The sequence below is a fragment of the Perognathus longimembris genome, chromosome 5 (assembly GCF_023159225.1).
Source record: "Perognathus longimembris pacificus isolate PPM17 chromosome 5, ASM2315922v1, whole genome shotgun sequence".
In the NCBI taxonomy this organism is placed as follows: Eukaryota; Metazoa; Chordata; class Mammalia; order Rodentia; family Heteromyidae; genus Perognathus; species Perognathus longimembris.
In genome coordinates this window covers 78135516-78160038 of record NC_063165.1, presented here as the reverse complement: position 1 = coordinate 78160038, position 24523 = coordinate 78135516, and the positions used below count along the sequence as shown (strand labels likewise).

The 24523-nt window shown below is 36.2% G+C and overlaps 1 protein-coding gene across 1 annotated transcript in view; it reads right to left on the bottom strand.

Annotated features, from left to right (window-relative positions):
- The window catches only part of Si (sucrase-isomaltase), a 99248-nt gene extending 80179 nt beyond the window's left edge, over nucleotides 1–19069 (bottom strand). Inside the window, exons 1-4 of the mRNA XM_048345852.1 lie at nucleotides 18952–19069; nucleotides 10469–10569; nucleotides 1206–1323; nucleotides 695–804 (exon numbers count right to left, since the gene is read on the bottom strand). Coding sequence (XP_048201809.1) covers nucleotides 695–804; nucleotides 1206–1323; nucleotides 10469–10569; nucleotides 18952–19069 — 447 coding nt within the window. The remainder of the gene's footprint in view (nucleotides 1–694; nucleotides 805–1205; nucleotides 1324–10468; nucleotides 10570–18951) is intronic.
- Nucleotides 19070–24523: the final 5454 nt, after the last annotated feature.

The following is a 24523-nucleotide window of genomic DNA, read 5'->3' as shown; positions in this document are numbered from 1 at the left end:
TCCTAGCTACTCAGGAGGATGAGAGCTGAGGATCATGGTTCAAGGCCGGCCGCTGCAGGAAAGTCTGTGAGACTCTTGTCTCCAATTAACCATCAGACAAACAGAAGTGGCCCTGAGGCTCAATAGTGTTAGACCACCAGCCTGGAGCTGAAGAGCTCAGTGTCCAAACCCAGAGTTAAAGCGACCCCCCCAAATAAAGGAAGGAAGGAAGGAAGGAAGGAAGGAAGGAAGGAAGGAAGGAAGGAAGGAAGGAAGGAAGGAAGGAAGGAAGGAAGGAAGGAGCAAACAAATACGGAAACATGCGAATTTCAACCAGTTAGAAAAGAAAAAACAACAAAACAAAAGAGAATGACTGTGACATTGAGATGCCATTATTCACACTTGTATCAAAACTTTAAAGTAACACCAAATCACAGCCTGCAGTGAGGGTACTAAAAATTATTCACATCACGTTTACTGAGAAATTGTTTCCCCAAGAAAATGTGGTTATGTATTTTACACAGCCTTCATAAGTAATAGGGAATGTACTATTATTTTTTATTAATTATATTATCAACAAGCAAGCAAGTTTTAAGAAGGGGATTAATTAGTATAATTAAATCTGATGGTAAGGAAAAATTCATCTCAGGTGAGAGAGTGTTCACAAAATATATTTCAAAATTAACTCTTCTTTAGAAATGAGAAATTATCAAACCTTGATCCGCAATCGATTGGGCGTCTGACTTTGAGTTGTGAGGAGGACACTGGGAACGTCATTCCCAAATAGTGTAGGCGAAGCGATTCTGTTTAATTTGGCTTCAAGTCCTTAACAAAAATGAACAAGAAAACAGGCACGTGTAATTTCACATATAAACATATACAAAGAGGTTGTAAAATTCCTTCACATGCTTATATTTTTATGATACATAGGATAACGAGGGAGTGTTCTTTTAACTTGGAAGACACTTCTTGCAAAAACTTCTTTGATGGAAATAACTTGAATATTTTGTGTACACACTGATTTTATTCTACATAACAAATAGTTCCAATTGGGAGAAAAATGAGGGAATGGGTAACAGTGTTCAACAAGAAATGTGCTCATTACCTTATGTAACTGTAACCCCTCTGTACATCGCCTTGACAATAAAATTAAATTTTATGAAACAGAAGAGATTTTTCTACTTAAAATGTATTCTGTTAACTTATCACAACAGAAAGCATCTTACCATTGTCTTTTAGTGTCTTTTGCTCCATGATGTAGCCATGGTTATCGGCAAAGAAGCACCAAGGGATGCCAGAATTATTCCCAGGCCTCCAGCAGCAGCCTCTCTGCTCACAGGTCACCTGATATAATATTGTAACAGAGTAATATGGTTTCTATTACCAAATGGGGCTGTCTTTGTTTCCCCAGTGAATGAGTACTTAATAATAAGCTTATGTTTACAAATACAGAATACGCTCTCACAATATTTTCCTTCTCTTTCCTTCCACTAGGAAGAAAGGTAAGCATTGAATAAATTGAATTAATCCAAATCACATCTGATAGACTTTCTCTGTGATATGATGTCCCTAATCCATGCACATTATTGTAAAGTCAGAAATTATACATATTCCTGCTCACTAGAAAATTATAATGTATTCTGTTTTCTGATTGTGGTGCTGATAACCAACAGAGGTGGTTGTAATTATATATCAAATTGCAAATGAAAGTATAATGAAAGAAGATATAAACCTGAATTCAGTAAATAAAAACTTATAGTGATTTTCAGCTATTTATTATTTCAATATTTATTTATTTGAACAACTATATCTAATATATACTTGGATAAACATATATATATCAGAAGTCACAAATAGTTAATGCAACTCAATGTTTAAGAGAATTCTTCAAAATTTTATTATACAAATAAGGTATTATTTCAAGTGAAAAGCATTTTAAGCTCCCACTGGGAAGTTGAGTGGCATGGTGATACTGCGCATACAAAAAAAAATAGAATCTCCAAAATGAAAATCTACTGAGATCATTTTCAAAGTTGGAAAACCTGAAGAATTTTTTCCTGTTTTTTTATCTTTAAAATGAATTAAAAGCCTTTATATTTAGTCAAGTGAAAGTTCATGTTAATCTCTCTCCCGTTTTACCATTAAATTAAAATACCTTAAGTTACACAGACAGATACAGACAGACTGACAAAGAGACAGACAGGTAGACACACACACACACACACACACACACACACACAAATACATTAGAAGCTTTACTACTATTCCATCTGCCCATTCTGGAGGGTGGCTTCATATCAGACCTTTAAGTATGTGAGCCTTCTAATTGGGCAAATTATAAATCCAGTTAACTATGTAGCTTATATCAATATTGCCCATGATACAAAATGTAGTTATACAAAAAATTATTTATAGAAATTTTGCAAAGGTGTTTATATTGTTAACATACAACAAAAAGGCAGAACTAGACAAGACACAAAATGACTTTAAAAGATATTGAATTACAATTTAAAAAAAAATAAAAGATGCAATTGGAAGGCAGAAATCTGAGGATTGAGGTTCAAAGCCAGCCCGTGCAGAAAATGGCAAGAGACTCATATCTCTAACTAAGAACAACAACAACAACAAAATCCCCACAAAAAACACAAAAATAACCCTCAAGTGGAGCTGTTACTCAGTATAAATTAGTTAATTAAGTCATGAAGAGATAAAAGCAGCAAAAATAAAAGATGTTTTAACCATATTTTGAAAAAAGTAGAACAAAAGATATACAATAAATTTCCCAAGATATGCTCTATTTTTTTTAATTTTTTCTAGAGTTACACAGTAGCCATGATAAACCACAGCATGAATTCACAGAAATTAATTGAAACCCAAACTCAGAGTAAGGGGACCCTGCACGGCTCTGCCCCTGGCTTTCATGGGCCTCTAATAAAGTTGGCAGCCCTGGATTTGTGATCAGATCCAGTCTCTGCTTACACTTAAAGTGGCATTCCTCTCTGTTACTGTGGGACTGCTGGTGGGTGCTTTCTCTACTTAAAAGGCACCAGTTATAGTTAGGGAGGATTTTAATCTAGTATGAATTCTTCTTAAATTATTAAGGCTACTTTACCCTTATTTGCAAACAAAATCACATTCTGGGTGCCCGAGTGAACACGGAGTTTTGGAAGACATCTTATTAGTATGGATATATATATATATATATATATATATATATATATATATATATATATATCTCCCATTCAAATTGTTGAACATATACCCCATATTTAAATTTCACACATTTATATTATGGTGGTAATTTATGATTTGACAACTAAAGGCTGTCACTTGAGACAATAAAAGATAATCTTTAAAAATTAAAATGAAATCTTCCAAGATATTAGGAAAAATACATTATTCAATTTATTTCACTATAACTAATAAATTAAATTTTTTGTTAAAATTATCTATGCATATATTTGAACAGTTCCTTTATATTCTTAATTGTATTTCCTTTTTTTAATTTTAGTAATTTTACATGATCCTGTTAATTCATCATCTATCATTGGCTGATTGATTGGTTAACAGATCACTTGTGCAGTTATCTTTGTCTGACTGCCGGACCTAGACAGCTTATTCAGCTTGCCTTTTCACAGCTGGCATTTACCACCTAAGCCATGCCTACGTTTTGGCATTTTGCTGGTTAATTCTAAATGAATTGTCATGGAATTTTCTGCCTGGGCTTGTTTTGAACCAGGATCAAAAGAATGTGGATTACAACATTACATCTATGATTACAGGCTAGCAGAGCCACCATCCATCCATCTACTCATTTCTTACGCTATGTTTGCAAAACAAAGATTTAAAAAAAAATTAAGTAACTATTAGTGTATGATCTCATGAAATTCTACCAGGTAAAATGCAACAAGTTTTTTTTTTTAATTTCATTTTCATATGTATGTGCAGGAGTAACTACATATACTACACTGCAATGTACAAAAAGGATCATATATACAGCACATGTATGTTTGTCCCAGTATTATTACCAAAATCATGTTCCTCTCATCCATATGTGGAAACTCTTGATCCTAAAATAACCCTATTTGGGAATACATCTTTGGAAAAAAATATTTAAGTTTCAGAATTTCATAGAGGTATATCTCAAATCTAGCTGTGTAGGTAGCAGCTACTACACAAAGAATGTTATTTTCAATGTACCATATGAAATTTTGCCACTTTCTTCTGTCTTTTTTCCCCCAGGGTTTTACCCCTGATGTCACTGTTACTGATTTTGGTACCTTGGGTATTTTATGTATATGCTTATTGGAACTAGGGAAGGGAAGGGGAACATCAAAAGGGAGAGACAAAGGGTAAAAGACGAACCAATGCAACAGCAATACTTACAAAACTATATGCCAGTAATCCAACTGTATAACTCATGGGAGGTGTAAGGCATTGGGGGAAGGGAAAGAGGAAGAAAAATGAGGGAGGAGGAAACAAGTTTGATAAGAAATATACTCACTACCTTATGTATAAAACTGAAACCACTCTGTACATCTCTTTGACAATAAAAATGGAAAGAAAAATAAAAACAATGAACAAAAAGAGAAAATAGCACAGAAACAGACAACTGAGTCCTCTTAGGGTCCACTGTCAACTTATGTATAACAACAGTGTGGTCACTGGGAACTAAGAGAGACTAATTTGCCACCATCTGAATGGATCTGGGGGCCATACTCTGTGAATGGATAAATTGTTGGCTACTGAGCTATTACTGAGTCTACTAGAAAGAAATTAGAACTCAACACTGACACAATACAGTCCTTTCTGAACATTGAGAATACTTAAACTGAAAGATTTCAAATGATTAAAAGCTTCACATTTTAAAAAGCCACATACAAATACCTGAATGATTACAAAGTAAACTCTAGAAATAATCCATTGGTGAAAATAAGGAAGATAATGAAGGATATGCAAGAGGAAGTCAATAGAAATATGTGTTCTTAATAATCATATACAGGATTCTCTAAATTAAAAACACAAAAAGCAAGTCAAAAACAGAGGTGCAAGCCTAGGTAAACAGATGGACACAATTGAAGGTACACTAACAGTACTTGAAAATAAGGAAGATGAGTTATAATATTCTAGTAAAAATTCAGGAAAAGAAACATAAATGATGTATCAAAGAGATGTGTAAGGCCTCTATGATATCAAAGCTATGAATCACGGGCATAAAGAATAGAGAGATGGGACAAGCTAAAGTTACAGAACAGATAAAATCCTTAAAAATGAATGTCATATTACAGTCAAAAAAACATACCCCATGATTACACACAGGATCATTTCAATGGACAGATAGAAAGATTTTGAAAAATACAAGATCCAAAAATGATAAAAAATCCCTGAAATATAGAGAGAAAGAATATACTCCAAAATAATAAAAACTCTTTGACAAGGTTAGTGTTACCATTGTACTAAATAAGAACATCTAAAACCCTTGAGTATTTAATGTTTAAACATAGTGATGACCTCGGAAAAATCTCATAAATCTGACCATCAATCTATGCTGATAGAAACTCAATACTCAAGAAACACTGGATTTTTATACATATCAACAAAAAATCCAACTCATTTAGAGTAGCCTGTAAATAAGTTATTTACGGATAAATTAAATGTGGAGAAATCTAACATAATGAATAGAATGAAGCACTGTGGGAAAAAAAAAACACCGAAGGCACTCACTGGAAGATGGAAAGATGTTCTATGTTCAAAAATTTAACAGAATTAATAATTTGTAAATTGTTATAGTATTAAAAGCAATTACAGATTGAATGTATTCCCCATCAAAAATGCAGTGCCTTTCTTCACAGAAATAGAAAAGCAATCCCAGAATTCATAAGAACCTTGGAATCTGTAATAGCCAAAGCAATCATGTCCAAAGCAGACCTATGCCAATGGTTATTACAAAACCTAATTTCAGTACAGTTTGAAATCAAGTGCAAGAAACTTTATGCTCTTGCAAAAGGAGATTCATAAAATAGAATGGAATGAAACAGAACAGAATAAAGTAGAATAACTGTAATAAAATGCCACAGAATATCTGATTATTAAAATAGTATATTAGTCTATTCATTGAAATAAAGATGAATACTGTATAAAAATGTCAAAAAGTAAACATTAGGGGCTGGGAATATGGCCTAGTGGCAAAAGTGCTCGCCTCGTATACATAAGGCCCTGGGTTCAATTCCCCAGCACCACATATACAGAAAATGGCCAGAAGTGTCGCTGTGGCTCAAGTGGCAGAGTGCTAGCCTTGAGCAAAAGGAAGCCAGGGACAGTGCTCAGGCCCTGAGTCCAAGCCCAGGACTGCCCCCCCAAAAAAAAACAAAACACAAAAACAAAAAAGTAAACATTAAAATGATCAATTCAATTAATAAATTGGCAAAATGATTAAATAGACAGTTCCCAAATAATGATGTACAAGTAGCCAGTGAATACATGAAAGGCTCAACATCTATAGCAATAAAGGAAATGAGTATGAAAGAAAAACCAAGGAAATGAAGGAAAAGCAAGTTAAAAGAACAGTATTGGTTTTTCACTTCTGTAATCCTAGATGCTCAGAAGGTAAGATCTCAGTATCACAGTTTGATGCCAGCCTTGGAAGAAATGCCGGATTCTCTGACTCCAACTGTGCTGACGGCACAGATCAAGTGGTAAAATGCCATCCTTAACTAGAAAAAGCTGAGTGAAAGCTCAAGGATGAGTTAAAACCCTGGCACTAGCGTAAAGATGAAGAAACAAAAGAATGAAAACTATCATAACTTCTGATGAGGAAGCGATAGTGTCAATATTTGGTATATCTAATTTATATATGTATACACTATATAAGATTGTACACACTGTCAACAGGAATGAAAATTAATGAAACCAATATGGAAGTACATAGAAAAGTCCCCCGGAAGCCTAAAACTAGACACCACACACACACACACACACACACACACACACACACACATAATCTGTATGTATGTGGTATATATTATATAATATATACATATAATAAAAACATACATATATTATATTCTGTATTATAATATGTAACATGTAATGTACATTATATCTTGCATATATTATATAATATGTACTGTAAAAGATGTGATATATCCGATGCTGTATATACATAGATAATATATGTCTATACATATATACACATTTATTTCACATATGTGATATACCATATGCTATATATCCATAGACATAATATATATCTATGTGTATGTATGTATATATGTGTGTACATGTATATATATATATATATATATATATGTACCCTGCTATACAATTTGAGATCATGGATCTGAAGGAAGGTAAGTCAACGTACAACAGAGATCCTAAACACCATATTTATTGCATCATTATTCACAATAGCTGAGCTATGAAATCAGCCTGATGCCCAGCAACAAATGACTGGAGAAAGGAAAAGTGGTATTTTTGAGCCATAAAGAAATATTGATTTTTGTCTTTTTCAGGAAAATAGGTGGAGCTGGAGATGATCATGTTGAGTGAGACAAGTGCAGAAAGACAAATACCCCACGTTTTCTCTCATAAGTGCAATCTAGACCTAAAAGAAAGAAAAAAAATAATGCAGCATAAATGTAAAAGTGGAGCTATTATGCGGAATATAGTTAAGTGACCAGGGGAAAAAAGGAGGTGGGTAATGGGGAATATGCCCAAAAATCCATTATCTATTTGTATGATCATAGCATAGTGAGGAAATGGCACTGTGGCTCAAGTGGTAGAGCACTAGCCTTGAGCTAAAGAGCACAGGGACAGCACCCATGCCCAGAATTCAAGCCCCATGACCAACAAAAAAGAAAAACAGTGACAAAAATAACAGTGAAACTTACTGCGCTAAAAATGAAAATGTAACACAAAATTGAAATGAGAGAATAGAGAGAATGAGAATAGTCAAAGGACATTTTATGTGTGTATGGAAATATCACAGTATGATCTATGCAATTGATGCACACATACATAAATAAAACACAAATTTTATATTAGTATTAAAATCAATTTCCCAGTTAAGTACTCTTGCAACCATGATTATCTTTATACAACTTAAAAGGCAAGAAAAGGGGCTGGAAATATGGCCTAGTTGCAAGATTGCTGCATCATAAACATGAAGCCCTAGGTTCGATTCCTCAGCACCACATATAGAAATGGCCAGAAGTGGTGCTGTGGCTCAAGTTGGCAGAGTGCTAGCCTTGAGAAAAAAGAAGCCAGGGACGGTGCTTGGGCCCTGAGTTCAAGACCCTGGACTAGCCAAAAAATAAAAATAAAAAAGCAAGAAAAATGTAATTAATATTATACAATTTTCTTGACAGAACATATGTGATGTATGCGTACATATATATATACACATATATCTATGCACATGCATATATGTTTGTATTTCTACTTATACCTATATTACCTATATCTCCATCATCTAACTTTACCTCTATTTATTATATGTAAATGATAAATCATTTCTTTACATGATAACTTAAGAGGATGCAAAGTCAATATTTGAAGTATGTTAAAGAAACCATCGCCAATTTAGTATGCTCAAATTGTAAGAGTCTAAGCAGCAGCATAAAAAGGGAGTGCAAGAGTTTGAATAAAAATGACATTTGAAATTCATAAGACACCCTCAAGCAGAAAAGGCAGCAAAAATGTATCCCCTTTTCCTAATTTAGACATGTTTTACTTATTTTGCACTTACCATCAATTTTTCTATAACCAAAAAAAAATAAAGATTAACATGTAAAACCACCTATTAAGAAAAAGTTGCACACTGCTGGTTAATGAGCAGTGAGGAGTGAAGTCATGACCGCGAGCTGACATTGGACTACATACCCCACTTTTCTAATTCCAGTGAACTGTCAAAAAGACTACGATATATTCATTCATCCTTGGCAAACTCTAAAAGTTCTCATGAAAGTCCAAAATCCAGTAGATGAAATATTATTTAATATTAGACTCTCATTAAATCTAGTTTGCGAAATTCCATGTCAGCTAATAAAAAATCTCAAGACACCATTTAATTAAACTTGAAATCTCTCACTGTAGCTCCATGGTACAAGTCTTGTTCTAACATAAGAAGAACAGAAAAACAATTTACTTTAGATGTCCAAAGTTACCCTTTAAAAATAAGCTCAGAAAGTTTCCTTAGATGATCCATGAAAGTACATTTTCTGAGGTTTCATTTGCATTATTTGGACACTATTCTTCAGCAAACTAAGAGGTTGGAATGACAAAGCTGCAGTCGGCATTAAAAATAAATCACCGGCTTATAATGTTTCCTACAAAGATTCTTGTAATATGATTTTGGTAACATGAATTGTTTCTAATAAATTCTGCTATAGGTCTCAATCATTTCTTGAGGAAAGTATTATTTGAGAAAATATCTGGCCACTTCCCTTCATGTATCGCAGTAAATACTGTTATTCAAGACATTTACCTATGGACAATTTTCCGAACCTGTACTTTTCTACTGTTTCCTATGGAGAATTCAGTCTATTGAAAATTGTCTGTGGCATATTAATCAGAATACTATTTGTTTAATGTCACAAAAGTAGGCTAGAAAACTTAATGTTCATATATTTGTTCAGTGCATAATGGTAGGAAACAACAGTGGTGAGCTTTAAACATGTGTATTATAGACATTGTCAAAAGGTGGAGATGAAAGGTAAATGCAACACATATCTATTCACTTTTGTTCCCATAGAGATTTTCATGAGTTAAAAAAGAGCCAATTTGGGGTGACATGAATACAGTCACCTACACTTAACTCTTCTCTCCAATGAATTTGAAGCTGGGTGCCAGAGGCGCCTGCCTGAAATCCTAGCTACTAAGGAAGCTGAGCTCTGAGGACTGGGATTCAAAGCCAAAGAACTGATATTCAAAGCCAGCCCAAAGAGAAAAATATGAGTGCCATTTATCTCCAAGGAACAGGTAGAAGCCCAAAGTTGTACATAGCAGAAATGATAAGAGCACAGCCTTGAATGAATGGCTTAATAGGAGCATGAGGCACTGAGCTCAAGTCTGAATAAGAAATAAAATAATTAAAAATAAAATGAGTGTGATATTCCTTAATACTATTATTGCAAATCTTAGGCAGAGATAACGATATTTGAACACAAATGTGTTATCTGTGAAAACTTATGAAAGGATACGATGTCTTTGAGAAGATAGGAGAGATCAAAATTTCATGAAAGTTTCTGGCATCAAGATCTTGATAAGCATGATGAATATTAGTTTTTTTAATTTGAATGAGCAGAAATTGAGAAGTGCAAGTCCAGTGATTTCAGTTATCTATTAACTCGTTACAAAGAGCTACAATAAAAAGATTTGTGCACCTTGATTTATACTTAGAACTTTGAAGTCTGATGTTATCCAATGTTGAGAAATGATCACTACATATTATTTGCATTTTTACAGAAATGTTAAGAATATTCATACAGACCTGTGTTGGGAATTGTTCTGGAATGCAGTTGATCCTTGTGTTGGTAGGGTCATTTAACTCAGCAGGACATTTTCCCAAACCAGGAGTAGGCTGAGTTGATACTGGAGGAAAAAAGAGTAAAACTGAGAAATTGTATTGTTTTCTTCAGATTTTTCAAGCCACTGGATTGTAGATGCTGAACGATTACATCAATTTATAATTAAAATGATGAATTAAGTCATAAGGTAGTCTCACAAACGTAAGCCCTAGTCATCAAAAATATTTAATTAGTATTTTAGGGGGGAGAAAGATGGCGCCGAGACAATAGGGAGGCACCCCGACTCGCACCAACTGAATAGCGAGCTGGGAACTCCAACACCCAACACTCCACCAAGAACCCAGCAAAACCAGCATCCAGAAGCAGTGGAGAAACGCAGGAAAACAAAAAGGAGCAAAAAAGAAGAACCGAAAACCTACACGGAGCCGGAGATTAATCGGGGCACCCTCCCCCCACCAGCCGGCCCTGGCCCAAACAGGGTCAGGCTGGGAAAGGGGAACCCGGCGATCGGCAGACAGGTTGCCAGGAGCGCAGAATCCATATAGCGGGAGACCCCACGGACACAAAGCAGGGTGCGGACCAAGACACACCCAGCAGCGACGAGAAGTTCGGGTCCACACCGGATTCGGACAAGGGAACCCAGCGCGGCAGAAAGAGGGAACGGGGGAGCCACCACGACACTTCGCCAACCCCTGAAGGGCCAACAGCGGTGCGGGACACGCACACAAAGCAGCAAAAGTGAGTCCCCCATAATCCCTTCCCCCAACGGGAGACCCAAGCCCGACAAAGACGATATATCTCCCTCCCTCCCCCTCCCCACTCCCGTGGGAACAAAGATTCCCCAAATCAGGCGGGAAGCTCCCAGCAGGCACTGGGAAGCCAGTCTAGCAGGGGAAGGGCGGAACAGCCCCAAGCCCCCAAAGGTTCCTGAACTGGCAGAACCGGCCCCGTCCCCTTCCCAACAGGGGCCAGGGACGGCCGGCAGGGCAAGCCCCACCCGAGGCGCCTAGACCTTGCGGACTCTTACAACTAAAATCACAGGCGCTGGTGGGCAATACCAGCCCAGCAGGGTCACCTGAGCCTGATCTCGTTCCCCCTCCTCGCAGCGGAGGCGAGGTCTGAGGGTGCCAAGCCACACCCGGACAGTCGATCCCACTGGGCCCCACACATACTGCTTCCCCCCCCCAACGGACTCGCGGGAGGGCGCAAGCACAACCCAACAACCCAGGGCTCGCTCTGGGAGGCAGACCCCACTTAAGTGCCTGTTGTAGGGGACTCACAGTGCACAGGAGGGCGGGGCCCCGGCGAAAGCGCCCGCTCTGATAGGCGTGCCCTGCACTGGTGGGCGGGGCCACAGCGACAGCACCTGCTGACGCAGACACGCCTACACAGAAGGGAGGGAAGATCTACACAGACTTCCAGATGCGCAAATCACAAAGAAACATAACTCAGTTCATCAAAGGACAAGCCAACTCGCCAGCTCCAAAAAGCAGCACGACTGGAGAGGAGATGGAGAATAAAAAAGCAAATGAGGACATGTTAACAGGAATGATCGAAACCGTCAGAAATGAAATCAGAAAACAATTCCAGGAGTTTAGAGCGGAAATCTGGAAGGACACCCAGGAAGCCAAGAAAGAAATGGAAGCAAAACTGGATACAATGCAAGCCTCGTTTAAAGAAATGGAAGCAAAAATGGATACAATGCAAGCCGCCTTTAAAGAAAATCTCCACACCCTGAGAATTGAAATGCATGAAAAAATAGATTTAAAATACAACTCTTTAAAGGAAGAAATTTCCACGATCAGAGCTGATATGACAACCATGAATAGCTCTCTGACATCCATAAACTCCGCAATTGAAACCATAACACAAAGAGTGGACCATATGGAATCCAGAATCTCTCGCCTGGACGATGAAGCAGCTGACAACAACCAGAAAATGACCACACTCCAAGAAAAGGTGAAGCTTCAGGGAAGATTACTCCAGGAACTAATGGACAAAGACAAGAGATATAATCTGCGTATAATTGGAATAGAAGAAGGAGCCGAATATCAGAGCAGAGGGCTTAATCATGTTCTCAATAAAGTTATTGCAGAAAACTTCCCCAATCTCACAGGGGACCCCATCCAGGTAACCGAAGCCTATAGGACACCTGGCAGGCCAGACCCCAGGAAAACCACCCCAAGGCACATAATATTCAAGACTACAGACCTCAAGATTAAAGAGCAAATTCTGAATTCAGCCAAAGCGAAGAAGGAAACTTTTTTCAATGGGAAGAGGATTCGAATAACATCCGACTTATCCACACAAACTTACCAAGCTCGAAGTGAGTGGAAGAACACCATCCAAGTACTTCAGAATAACAATTTACAACCTCGGATCAAATATCCAGCGAAACTGGAGTTCACATTCGAAGGGAGAACCAGATCTTTCCACACCAAAGAGGAGCTAAAGGAGTATGTGAATAAAAAACCAGCCCTACAGCGAATATTAAGAGGGGAAGCCCACCCAACAGAGATCGTAAAAGACACACAGACAGATTCAGAAAGAAACTTCAATAGCCAAAGTCCAGCAGAAACACAAGCTCACTAAAGACAAGAAGAAAAAAAAAAAACAACAGGAAAAAACAGCCCAACAAGAAAATGGAAGGAGAAAAAACACCCTTATCCTTGATCTCTTTAAATATAAATGGCTTAAACTCCCCGATCAAGAGGAGCAGACTGGCAGAATGGATCCGCAAGCAAAAAGTTGACATCTGTTGTCTACAAGAGACCCACCTTACAGCAAGGGACAAAAACAGGCTTCGAATGAAAGGATGGAGCAAGATCTACCAAGCAAATGCACCCACCAAAACGGCAGGTGTAGCCATCCTGATCTCAGACAAGCTGGATTTCTCTTTAAAGTCCACTCAAAAAGACAAAGAAGGACACTACATATTGATACAAGGAAAAATCCAGAATCAAGACATCACGGTGATAAATGTATACTCACCGAACAAAAGAGGCCCGACATATGTCAAGCAAATTCTCACAGAATTACAGAGCAAGATAGATGCAAACACAATCATAGTGGGTGACTTTAATACTCCTCTCTCTCCAAGAGACAGATCCAACACCCAGAGGATTAGTAAGGGAGCTGAGGACCTAAATAACACCATTGCCCAAATGGATCTAACAGACCTATATAGAACCTTCCACCCTACAGAGACCCAATACACCTTCTTTTCAGCAGCCCATGGATCATATTCCAAAATAGACCACGTCATAGCCCACACAAAGAACCTCAGCAAATACAAAAGAATTGACATCATCCCATGTATTATATCTGATCACAGTGGATTAAAGGTAACCCTCAACAACAAAGGATACCACAGAGCCTATACACACTCTTGGAGGCTAAACCCCACGCTGCTATCCAACACTTGGGCCACAGATCAAATTAAAGATGAAATCAACGAATTCATAAGCCACAATGACAAAGAAAACACATCACAAAGAAACCTATGGGACACAGCTAAGGCAGTACTGAGGGGCAAGATCATTGCACTCAGTACCCACATTAAAAGAATGCAAGCAGAGCAGGTGAATACCCTCACGATGAAACTAAAACAACTGGAGAAACAAGAAATGACAGAATCTAAAACGACTAGGAGGGGAGAGATTACAAAGATTAAAGAAGAGATAAATCTGATTGAAAATAGAAAGACCATTCAACAAATAAATAAGACTAAAAGCTGGTTCTTTGAGAAAATAAACAAAATTGACAGACCCCTTGCAAGACTCACAAAAAAAAGAAGAGAAGAGACTCATATTCGTAAAATCAGGGACTCCACAGGAAAAATTACAACAAATATACACGATATTCAAACAATCATAAGGAGCTATTTCCAAAACCTCTACTCAACAAAAAACAATAATTTTACAGAAATGGATCAATTCTTAGAGAAGTACAAACTGCCCAAACTGAACCAAGAAGAAATAAATCAACTAAATAAACCAATAACTTACGGTGAGATACAGGAGGTAATCAAGAACCTCCCTACTAAGAAAAGCCCAGGCCCAGATGGATTCACCAATGAATTCTACAAAACCTTTAGTGAGGAGCTAATTCCAATACTCCTCAAACTCTTCCGCGAAATAGAAACGGAGGGAAAAATCCCGAACTCATTCTACGAAGCTAATATCATACTCATCCCCAAACCAGGCAAAGATCCAACAAAAAAAGAGAACTACAGACCAATATCACTAATGAACACAGATGCAAAGCTCTTCAATAAAATATTAGCTAACAGGATCCAGAAAGTGATCAAGAATATCATACATCATGACCAAGTAGGCTTCATCCCTCAGTCACAAGGATGGTTCAACATCCGTAAATCAATCAATGTAATTCACCACATAAACAGAACTAAAATCAAGAATCACATTGTTATCTCAGTCGATGCCCAAAAAGCCTTTGACAAAATACAACATCCATACCTATTAAAAGCTTTGGAGAGAACAGGAATAGATGGAACATTCCTCAAAACAATAAAAGCCATATACAACAGACCAACTGCTAATATCATATTAAATGGAGAGAAACTTAAATCATTCCCCCTAAACACAGGAACAAGACAAGGATGCCCACTCTCCCCACTTCTGTTCAACATAGTACTGGAATCCCTAGCCATAGCAATAAGGCAAGAGGAGGACATCAAAGGGATCCACATCGGCAAGGAAGAAATCAAGTTATCCCTATTCGCAGACGACATGATCTTATATCTCAAGGACCCAAAAAACTCAGTACCCAAACTCCTACATCTAATAAACCAATTTGGCAAAGTAGCAGGATACAAAATCAATCCACAAAAGTCAGCAGCTTTTCTGTACACCAGCAATAGACAAACAGAAAAGGAAATTATGGAAACGATTCCATTTACAGTAGCCAAAAAAAGAATAAAGTACCTAGGGATCAACTTAACCAAGGACGTGACGGACCTATTCAATGAAAACTACAAAAATCTAATAAGGGAAATCAAAGAAGACACAAGGAGATGGAAAGACCTCCCATGCTCATGGGTAGGCAGAATCAATATAGTGAAAATGGCCATACTGCCCAAATTGTTATACAAATTCAATGCAATACCTATCAAAATCCCAGCCACATTCTTCACTGAAATAGAGAAACCAATCCATAAATTCATATGGAACAGCAAAAAACCTAGAATAGCCAAAGCAATTCTAGGCAAAAAACATAGTGCAGGAGGTATCACCATACCAGACTTCAAGCTCTACTACAAGGCCATCATAACAAAAACAGCATGGTATTGGTATAAAAACAGATCGGAAGACCAGTGGATTAGAATTGAAGACCCAGAAATAAAACCGCACTCTTACAGCCAACTGATATTCGACAAAGGAGCTAAAGACATACAATGGAATAAACATAGCCTCTTCAACTACTGGTGCTGGGAGAACTGGGCAGCCATATGCAGAAAACTCAAAGTAGACCCAAGCCTATCACCATGCACCAAGATCAACTCAAAATGGATCAAGGACCTCAACATCAGACCTGAATCCTTGAAACTACTGAAGGACAGAGTAGGAAAGACACTAGAACTTATAGGCACAGGAAGGAACTTCCTGAATAGAGTCCCAGGCGCACAACAAATAGGGGAAAGACTCAACGAATGGGACTACTACAAATTAAAAAGTTTCTGCACAGCTAAGGTCATAGCCACCAAAATAGAAAGACAGCCAACGATATGGGAAAGGATATTTACCAGCACAGCAACAGACAAAGGCCTGATATCTGTCATCTACAGAGAACTCAAAAAACTAAGCCCCTCCAAGCCCAATAAACCTATTAGGAAATGGGCAAAAGAGCTAAAGAGAGACTTCACAAGAGAAGATATAAAAATGGCAAAGAAACACATGAGGAAATGCTCAACATCCCTGCTAGTAAAGGAAATGCAAATAAAAACAACCCTGAGATACCACCTCACCCCAGTTAGAATGGCCTATACTCTGAACTCAGGAAACAACAAATGCTGGAGGGGCTGTGGGGAAAGAGGAACCCTTCTCCATTGTTGGTGGGAGTGCAAATTAGTACAGCCACTTTGGAGAACAGTATGGAGGTTTCTCAAAAAGCTCAATATAGACCTACCCTATGACCCAGCCATACCACTCCTAGGCATCTATCCTAAACAGCAAAACCCAAGATATCAAAAGGACATTTGTACTTCCATGTTTATCGCAGCACAATTCACAATAGCCAAAATTTGGAAACAACCCAGATGCCCCTCCACAGATGAATGGATCCAAAAAATATGGTACTTATACACAATGGAATACTACATAGCGATTAGGAATGGTGAAATATTGTTATTTGCAGGGAAATGGTCAGAACTCGAACAAATAATGTTGAGTGAGACAAGCCTAGAACACAGAAAACAAAGGGGCATGATCTCCCTGATATATGACTGTTAACAAAGGGAGATGGAGAGACAGTAGAGACCAAGTCTGTGAACACTGTATATGTGCTTGATACATTGTATACTGCATATGGGTCTACCTGACCTAGACAAGGGATGGGAAAACAGGTTGTAAGATATCACAAGAAATGTACACAATGCCCTACTATGTAACTACACCCTCTTTGCACAGCACCTTGTAAAAAAAAAAAAATTTATGTTCAATTGATAATAAAAAAAAAAAAAAAAAAAAAAAAAAAAAAATTAGTATTTTATAATAGTATATAGTCTTTGATATTGAAAATCTAGGGACAATCTTAAGAACATAAAACATGATTTTAATTGGCTTTGCTCTTCAAAACTATTTCATATTCTGAATATTGTTTTAATAATCATTGTGTCTCTGTGCAATTCAAACTATCCCTGAAAAGTAACTATATAGTTAAAAGACAGAATTTATAAAAATCTTTTACTGTAGCAAGGAGAGGCTAACACATAACTGTATAAATCCTTGCCAACCATTCAGGAAAACAAAACACATTCACAGGGGTCCCGGCACCCATTTAACAGGATGCAAAAGGTACAAAATGCACGTTCACGGTGCATTGACAATTTGTGTTTTACAGATGAAAAAGAAGATGAAGAAACATCGACCCAGAAAAGGGTGAAAATGAGACAAGAAATGTAGGAGGAAGAAATTACGTGGAAGAGAATATCAAGTACAGATTAAATGTCTGAAGAAGTAATCAAAACATTGAACTCAATTCTATATAAGGAAGAATATTCTATTAATGTACAAGATAAACTTGAGCATTTACTACATACTGAGTTCTCCTCTACTGGAAAAAGATAAACCAATAAAAGACACTTAAATTGCTAACCACAGTTAGAATGGAACACATTATCTCCCATTCTTTTTCTTTTTTAACCATGTTTTACATGTCCTTTTTATTTATTCATTGAAACTGCCTGTATTGCAGGTTTTGCATGGATGAAATATGGAACTGAGAAGATTCCTTTTTTCAACAAAATTATAGTATAAACTTGCTCAATTTTCTGTCTTATTGCTAATAAACCTTACATGCGTACAGTTTGTAAAGTAAACCCCTTAAAGACTGAATGAGTACAGCATGCTGCAAGGTATGAGAAATAAGCTAAAAATGAGCATATAAACCTACACCTGGACCAACACAGTCCTGAATGCTGGCAAACATTTATCATGACACAGGGGAAAATTAATAGGAGATACAGTTCAGTCCTGAAAGGGTTAAATAGAAACCCTAATATATTATTGTTTCTAACTATCCATATCAATTACAGTGCTTGAAAACAAAGTCAAAAGTCTGGCACAGAAAATCATACACATTTATTCAGTATGCTTCAGAAAGACAGCTACTTTTGAAAATACGGTAATTTAGTTAAGAATTAAATAACATTTTGCTTCAGAAAAGAAACCCTACCAGTGTGTTTTCTGGTGAATGACTAGTTAAATTAGTTAAAATGGCATTGGACATATTCTGTGAGGGCATAAATAGTACCATTATTTGGGCATGGGAAAAAGAAGATATAGCAGAGTTGGTGGTACACCGAAGATTAACTAATTCTAAATTATGACAGAAATATTAAGCTCTCTTGCCTCGATTAGCCTATCCTATGCTTCCTGTTATCATAAAACTTCTCTCTCAGATATCTGACAAAGAAACAAATTATTCACATGCCTAATATGCTTTGCAAATTTCTGCAAGGCAGAGGCAAAATTTGGGTTCCCCTAGTAAGGAAAATCTCATTGGTCACAATGGGCAATTATTCCATTTGTGTTAACCTTTTTATTCCTCTACTATTCTTTTTCTCAAGGAACAAAAGTAGAGAAGTAGAGAAGTCCCACTAGCACCTGATTCTACATAAATCACCCAGCACGGTTAATTTCTTTAAATCAGTGTCTATTACTGAGTTAACTTTACTATCACTTTACTATATTCCTACATTGCTTACCTTCAACAGCTGGTGTCTTAGTTGCTAGAACAACAACTAGAGCCACAGCTATTACAGTAACTATTATAAAGAGGACAATTAGAGAGATTTCCAATCCACTAAATTTCTTCCTTGCCATCTATGAAAAAGAAAACAGTTTGTGTTAGATGTAAAATACATAATTATCCTCAACCACAATCAAGTAGAAAATTGTACATATATGTATATATATCATATTTTATATACAATATATACATAATAAAAACAAACCTGGAGACAGCTTTATTAACTTTTATTCTAAGACAGGACAAAATGATCAAAACATAAGCAACACGAACAACTACAAAGAAAAGAAATGCTAATAACCACAGATTACATTAAGCAAAGGGAAAGACATGTACATATCACATGAACTGGAAGGAATTATTTTATTGTTAATAATCATAGAGTTCATAAGCATTGTAGACTAGAATGACGATGTCCATCATTGGGAAGGTTTATAAAAAAAGGATGAAAGCAAGGGGTGAGTTGGGGGAGGGAAGATCTGAGAAAAAAGCGGAAGGGGTAACAAGTATAACAAGCATGTAACTGTAACCCCTCTGTACATCATTTGACAATAAAAATAATAAAAAGAAATGTTATAACCAGGTATATCACATGATATTTCAACATAGAAAAGTTGAGGAGTGAGAATACCAAGCTGAGCTTTCTTGCACTCTCATTTTGAAGAACCTCTTAAAATAAAGAAAACATCTAGTTGTACTATGCTCCTTTATTGTCATCCTTAATTCTATGAAACAAGCGCTCTTAGCATGGTTTTCTGATTCAAAATGCCATACGCAGAGGGAATAAATTATGTTTCAGAATGAAATAACTCAGGACTGCAACTCTAAGTGGCATGGATCCATTTCAAATTCTGCTATCCTACAGCAATACTGTGGGCAGAAATGCAAATATAAATTGTTGTAAATAGAGTATACGTTTGGGGCTTTTTGTATTTTAGAGTATTTTCTACTCTGTCACCACAAGCTCTTTGAAAAAGAACTAGCAAGTAAAATACAAAAACAAAACCACACATATAAATCATATTTATTTGGAAAATGTATGCATTTCAGGGAGTACATGGATGATTTATAACTCTAGATTAACAAAGAACTCTTCCATGATTATTAACTTTTCATAAATTAATTTGGGGCATAGAGACCTATTTTTTTCCTTCTTGTAAATTCTCCATGGGTTTCTAGTATTTTGGCATATAGCTGCCCAGAACTCTCATGATATATATTTTTTAAAATGTTGGTTTCATGTATTCTTCCCCCCTGTGGTCCTGAGTTGCTTATTGAACTCAGGTTTTACAACTTGAAAAGCTCTTTTTTCCTGTCCCACATTTTTTGTCAGTCAGTAAACTCTACTGATTTCTATCTTCAAGTAGGTCCAGAAATAAACCCCCGTCCTGTCCCTAACCCTGCCACATATTTTTGGATAGCAATCCGTCTTGCCTGCTTTTTCATCTCCCTTGGCCCACTTACCACTGACTCAGCTAGGTGAGTTCAAGTTAATGCCTGTGTGATCCCAATACAGGTCTCAGAGGCAGAATTAATCTAATATTTCTCCATTTTCCCTCACACCAGCAAGTGCATTATATTTATTAGTATAATAGTGTTTGTCACTAGATTATCACAGTCCTAAAAAGAAGAAATATGAGTGTGGATAGGCAGTGGTAGGAATATGGCCAAGATTTTTGTTGTGTTTGTGTGCTGTCCCTGAATTCTTTATCCCAAGGCTAGCATTGTACCACTTGAGCCACAGCTCCACCTCTAGCTTTTGGCTGGATAATTGGAGGTATGAATCTCATATTTTTTCCTGTCTGTATGGGCTTCCAACTGAGATCCTCATATCTCAGCCTCCATAGTAGCTAGGCTTTCAGGTGTGGTGCCCAGCTCCAGGCATAATTTTTCATACACTTATTAGCGAGTATTGGAGAACAGCATTTAGTTTCACTATAGAATTTCCTGGTAAGGGTATATAAGCTAAACTGTTCTTTTAATATCAATAATCTTCAAAGACATTAAACTTAGTAAAACGATACAGTCAACTATATGCAAAACATGATGAATGAAGAAGCTTTTTAAACAATGAAACCTAATTATTTACAATGTTCGATGAATAGGAATTTGGTCATAGTTAATGTTTCACTTTCAGAAAGTATAAGGTTTTCCCCAAAGCAAAGTCCTACTTTGGCCTCAAGAAACCATTAGAAAGCATTGTGCTTTTCATTTACTAAAGGAAAAGGGAAGGAATGCATAGTATTGCCATATAAACCCTCCCTTACCTAGAAAAATCAGAACAAAATTCATGGACCAAAATAAATTAGTCACATGAATACTTACAAACAAAGAAGCACTAAAATTATTTACTTACTGTAGGTAGTAATCACAGTGATCATATTTTAGATCATAGCAAATTTAAGTAAATTTTCTGAGGGAAATTATAAGCAGATTATCTCTATTAAAATCAGTTCTTTTTTATCAGACAGTCACTGGATGACTGATCTTAAAAAAATGAAGAGAAGGAGGGAAGAAAAGAGAGTCAAAAAATCCATATATAACCTACAAAATTAAGAAAATTGCGAGGAGGGGTAAGGTTGGGAAAGGATAAGGGAAAAGGATGCAACCATTGATGTTGATAATGACACATTATATCCATAAACTGATTTATTGAACGGTAACTCCTTGGTACAACTAATTAAAGATCCTCTCAAAAGTAATAATACCTAATAGACATTATTAATGTTTTACAAATGTGGCATCCTATTCTATTCATATAGGTTCTCAAATATACTTCATTATATTAAAATTATCCTCTCATTGTTTAAAAAATATTTTCAATCCTATATTCCTTTATATTAAAATCTAAATGAAAACTGTCAAGATACTACTTATGTTTCACAAAGTTTATATTGCTGAACTGAGTGAAGAAAATGGTTTCATATTCATAAAAATTAGAAGGCTTGTCCTCTGGATTTAGTATAAACATCTATATATTTTATATACCAACTTCAATATATTATTTCACGACTTACAATTAAAGATGAGAGAATAGCTAATGTGAACCAAGGCAAAACATAGTAATTTAAAACATAAAAGAAGCAATAGAAAAAAACTCCATGGGCTTACCTTGTTTCATAACCTGGTATATTTGTTATGTTGTACTGGAGTTGGGTAAAGCTCTTACAATAATGATTAAGGGGAATTGCCAGGTATATATTGACCTACTCATAAAGTTTTATTGTACCCTCACTAGCCTATCAATTTTTAATATACTTCTGGCTCAACATGAAATTGTTAAAACATTTAATCCTTAAAGGAGTTTTATAAATATCCCTTTCTGTGAATCTAAGTTAATTAATAACTGGACTCTTAAATAGATTTTGATTTTTAGAAGCTAGGAATTACCTTAAGAACCTGACAAAATAATTACTTCAATTATTTTTCTATTTGCAAGGCTTCATTTCTTTGGGGATTTTTATACTTATAATAATTATTTCATGTCATTGTGTGAAATTTAAGTCCTCAGTGAAAACTGGAAACATACTTGAAAGACATAAAATATATAAAATAAGAGAAAGATTTTCAGAAACTGAAAATCAAACACAGCCCAGTATATCCTAAATCATACTGATTGAAACAATGTAACAGCAGATGCAGACTCATATGATCTTTGGACTTTCTGTGGTCTCTGCTTTACTGCTGGAGATCTCTTTCCTGCCCACCTGATTATATTCATTCTTTTTGCTTCCTATCATTAGAGTAGAGAAGTTTTAAATCAAATTCAGTCTAGTCAAACAAAAAGAAGGATAATACTTCATAAGTACTAATATTTAAGTAAATGACAACCGACTTATTATTAACCCGAGGTTGAAGAGCTGACTATGTTCCTAACAAGAGAAGCAAGTCATCTATGCCCTTAACTAAGTCATACATAAGTCAATTACTTTTATCTATTTATTATGTATAACACAAAACCTATAAAAAATAATATGGTGAAGTCTGGTGACAGTAGCTCACACAATGATTCTAGCTCCTCAAGAGGTAGAGATCTGAGACTTGCGATTGGAAGCCAGTCCAGGCAGACAAATTTCAGAGACTTTGATCTCCAATTAACCAGGAAAGAGGGGGTAGAAGTAGAAGTGGAGGTGTGGCTCAAATGGGAAAGAACCAGCCTTGAGTAGTAAAAGCTGATCAAGACTGTGAGGCCCTAAGTTCAAACCTCAGTACCAGCAAAAGGAAATACATAGGTAAATAAAAAGTTCACAAAAGAAAAAAAAATCATATTCTAACAATTCTCAGTTATGCAGGCATAATGTTTAAAATTTTTAAAAAATTGCAATAAAGATCTGGGTATAAAATGCTAGCTGTACTTATGGATACACATCAAACCATGGAAAGATCGTTTGGTTATTTAAGCAAACTTTTCAGGCACAAAGTGTTTTAAAAATAATAACATGCCTGAGCAGAGGGTCACTGAGGGAATTATGATTTTCTCTGGTATCAGGGTCTGATTTTATTGTCCAGCTTTGCAATCACAGAGTCACGTTTCACTCAGAAATGTACCCAGATTGTGCCACACACTCCATTAGCACTTTTTCAAAATATATACATTAAAATGATGCAGCCACACAGAGCACACACCTGAACACATATATTAGAAAAGGCCTTAAAGCTTGCTCATATGACTACAAGATTCTAGGCAATAGAGAGGATCTCCATTTGCCTACAAATGAGACGACACCTACTATAGAAGGACCTCAGTGAAATTCTCAGAAAACTAAATTCAGTTATTAGAACTTACGAGTAATCTCTTCTCTACTCATAGGCCAAACAAATTTATTTGTGGAAAATCAAGCAACTCTACTAAAATCTCCACATGGAAGATGTGAGTCATAGATTAGAAGAGGTAATGCCAATACATAATAGTCAATCCAATTTCTCCATGGAAGCAGTGATTAACTGGACAATGAAACTAAAGTATAAACAAATGCATATAGTTGATAGAGGTGTAGATAGGTATAGATATAGATATCATTATAAATAGCTACATTCTTTGTCCCACAATATTTCTAGTTTTAACAGTGGATACCAACCAATTAGAGGGACAATGTTTTCATGGATATTTATGAAGTTAATTCAAATGAATCTATTATATAGAACAAAGAAGGGCAGAGAAAGGGAGGATGATAGAGAGAGTAAGATTGATTAGAGCATAGTATAAAAAGTAGAAAAGTAACAATGAAATCCCCTTCTGCATAACAAATGTAAGCTAATGAACATTTTCAACACATCATATAAAAGGCACTCAATTACAAGCAAAAGAAAATCAGCTCTAATAAGGATATTCACTTCACTTGAAATGATAATGCTTATATTTAATAGTAAAGATGAACTTTTATATTTCCCACTAAAATGAAAAGCGCCAAGATATTTTCAAAACTATATAAAGCAAAATAACTTCTATATTTTAGTAGGTAGGAAAATAACAAACAGCATGACTAAAATGGAATAATGGATGATTGACACCTACTGCAATCAAAGTA